At 55.7% G+C, this 2,797-nt stretch overlaps 1 protein-coding gene across 2 annotated transcripts; it reads left to right on the top strand.

Annotated features, from left to right (window-relative positions):
- Positions 1–217: 217 nt before the first annotated feature.
- On the top strand, positions 218–2,049 carry her9 (hairy-related 9). 2 transcript variants are annotated; one of them, XM_080496080.1, is made up of 4 exons: positions 218–531; positions 641–736; positions 837–924; positions 1,035–2,049. In XM_080496080.1, the coding sequence occupies exons 1-4, from the start codon at positions 424–426 to the stop codon at positions 1,607–1,609; spliced, it is 867 nt and encodes a 288-aa protein (XP_080352206.1). In that variant the 5' UTR covers positions 218–423; the 3' UTR covers positions 1,610–2,049. The 2 variants fall into 2 exon arrangements, with proteins under 2 accessions (XP_080352206.1, XP_080352205.1); XM_080496079.1 differs by having other exon boundaries at positions 1,032–2,049.
- Positions 2,050–2,797: the final 748 nt, after the last annotated feature.

Raw genomic sequence — 2,797 nt, 5'->3', positions numbered from 1 at the left:
GTCCCTGCAGGGCTGATTGAGCAGCGCGTGACTGACGGCCCGCGGGGGCGTTGTCCAATCAGCGGCCTGCCCCGCGCCCGACGGGCGAGTCCGCGCCGCGATTGGCTGAGGCGAGTGTGGGAAAGAATGCAGAGCGGGTTTCACACGAACCGGGAGCACGCGAGCCGCCTATAAGTAGCGCGGCGGCGTGTGTCGGCGGGCAGAAAGTGGAGAGTGTCGCTCCGCACGCACGGCGCGCCCCCGCACGCTCCCGCACGCTCCCGGAACGACCCGCTCCGCGATTACGCAGCGGTTGGAAAGACCGACCGGTCGTTTCTGTTTCCGTTCTCCGAGAGGATTTATTGACGTTTTTTTTTTTTGGTGGGGTTTTTTGTTTTTTTGTTTTTTGTTGTTGTTGCGACTTTCCGCCGCTTCGCTTTGAAGATGCCCGCCGACACGATGGAGAAGCAGACCGCGTCTCCCATCGCGGGAGCTCCCGCGAACGGATCTCACACCCCGGACAAACCCAAGAACGCCAGCGAGCACAGAAAAGTAAGGAGTTCTACTCTCTCGCAAGTCAAACGCGTCTTTTTGTTGTGTTTTGTCAGTCACGCCTCACACGAACAGCCGATTAATTGTATTTTTGAATTATTCGTTGCAGTCGTCTAAACCCATCATGGAGAAGCGCCGCAGAGCGAGAATCAACGAGAGTCTGGGGCAGCTGAAGACGCTCATCCTGGACGCGCTGAAGAAAGACGTGAGTACAGATTTAAAAAGCGTTTGGCTCTTTTTTTTTCTTTTCTTTCTGCGTCTCGAATCCAAAACTAAAAACGCTTGCGGTCGCTTTGTTTGCGCAGAGCTCGAGACACTCCAAGCTGGAGAAGGCGGACATCCTGGAGATGACGGTGAAGCACCTGAGGAACCTGCAGCGCGTGCAGATGAGCGGTAAGTTGAGCCACGAGCGCTCGCACGCACTGACGCCCCGGTGCGGCGGGGACACCCAGTCTAATCACCCCCCCCCCCCCCCCCCCCCCCTCCTCTGTCTCCGCCAGCAGCGCTCTCCGCGGACGCCACGGTGCTCAGCAAGTACCGCGCCGGATTCAACGAGTGCATGAACGAGGTCACGCGCTTCCTGTCCACGTCGGAGGGCGTGAACGCGGAGGTGCGCTCGCGGCTCCTCGGCCACCTGTCCAGCTGCATGGGGCAGATGATGTCCCTGAACTACCCGCAGCAGGCCGCGGCGCCGCAGGCGCACCTGGCGCAGCCGCTCCACGTGCAGCTGCCGTCCACGCTGCCGGTCAGCGGCGGCTCCAAGCTCGGCCCCGCCGAGGCCGCGTCGCCCAAGGTGTTCGGCGGCTTCCAGCTGGTGCCCGCCAGCGACGGACAGTTCGCCTTCCTCATCCCCAACCCGGCCTTCGCCTCGGCCGCGGCGCCCGTCATCCCGCTCTACGCCAACGCGGGGGTGCCGCTGGCGGTGGGCGCCAGCCCGGCGCACGGCGGCTCGCCGCCCACCGCCGCCGCGTCCCCGGTGCACGGCATGACGTCGTTCTCCGGCGGGTCGCAGGCGGTCAGCCCGGTGGGCGTGAGCACGGGCTCGGAGGGCAGCGAGCCGGTGTGGCGGCCGTGGTGACTGCCGGGTCCCACGCTGGAGCCGCTCTGCCCGGGCTGGAAGCGGAGACTTTAGGACGGTGACCCGCGTCACGCCTCCCGGGTGTTTGTTTGTTTCGTTTTATGGAACATAAAGTGGCCTTAAAAGGCGCGTTATTGGTTTTTTTCCACCCCCCCCCCCCCAACAGATAATTTATTGATTCCAACATTTGGAAGTCAGTGGGGGGAAAAAAAAAAAACGCAGATGGAAAAAAAAAAAAAAGTTTAAAAGAGTTTAATTTTTTTTTTTTTTTTTTGCTATGAAGTACTTTTTTTATGAAAAGGTTTAGTTTCGTACAGACGCGTTATTGATTGTTTATACCAAAGCGGTGTTTTATATTCTTTGTTGTTTCGTGTTTAAAAGGAAAAAAAAAAAAAAAAAAAGTTGGGTTGTGACCCCTTGTTTTAAATAATAAATGAGATTTCAAACGAATCCTTGTCTTCAGCCTGTTTCTACCATCAGCTGTCAGGAATGTGACGCGACGTGCGTAAAAAGTTCAACGTCGTGCGTAAAAGTTCAACGCTGCGCACTGAAGCGTTCGGAGCGGAGAGACACGGTGATCAAATTCCCATCACGGAACATCTGCATGACTTCTCCTCCCGGGTTCTAAGTGGCCACCTTGTCACCAGTTTGGCGGGAGCACTTTACATCTGGCCCTTTAGGGAACCAGCCCGGGGCCACAATGGGATGGGGGGGGGGGGGGGGGGGGGGGGTGTATTTTCCTATTGCCATCAAGGTAATTAAATGTCTGAAAAGGTTCTCATCCTATATGCAGCGGGAGCTTTAAGAAGTCCTAAACCCCATTCATGAGCCTGGGAAATGTGCTCAGGGGTTAATGTCACTAACAGATTGCCTCGGTGAAAAGAGAATATGGAAAGATCCTCGCTTCCTTTTGTGCGCCAATTGTTCAGTTCCACTCCCAGCGGACCCGCACCTCACAGAGGGAGGGGACTTTGTGGACTTTTGTTTTGAAAGGCGGACAAACTTTGATGCAGGTCAGCACAAAACAACAAAAACAAAAAGCACCTTAAAGGAGGTTAAAAACCTTTAAAAAACTACGTTCCCAAGCCGTTTTTTTTATGATTTTTCCTGTTCTCAACTTGTGGTCCACATTTGTTTTTGGTGCATATTCATGACAGTTGCAGGAGGTCCTCGTGCCCAAATCCTCTC

The sequence above is a fragment of the Blennius ocellaris genome (assembly GCF_963422515.1).
Source record: "Blennius ocellaris genome assembly, chromosome: 5".
Classification (NCBI taxonomy): Eukaryota; Metazoa; Chordata; class Actinopteri; order Blenniiformes; family Blenniidae; genus Blennius; species Blennius ocellaris.
The sequence above is the reverse complement of the archived record's forward strand: the minus strand, read 5'-3'. Positions and strand labels throughout refer to the sequence as shown.

What these genes read in the sequence shown, in the direction of transcription:
- her9 (XM_080496079.1), top strand. Translation starts at nt 424, where the DNA reads ATGCCCGCCGACACGATGGAGAAGCAGACCGCGTCTCCCATCGCGGGA. An exon ending in TGGACGCGCTGAAGAAAGAC is followed by an intron (nt 737 to 836) that starts GTGAGTACAGAT and finishes TTGTTTGCGCAG; the next exon opens with AGCTCGAGACACTCCAAGCT. An exon ending in GCAGCGCGTGCAGATGAGCG is followed by an intron (nt 925 to 1,031) that starts GTAAGTTGAGCC and finishes TGTCTCCGCCAG; the next exon opens with CAGCGCTCTCCGCGGACGCC.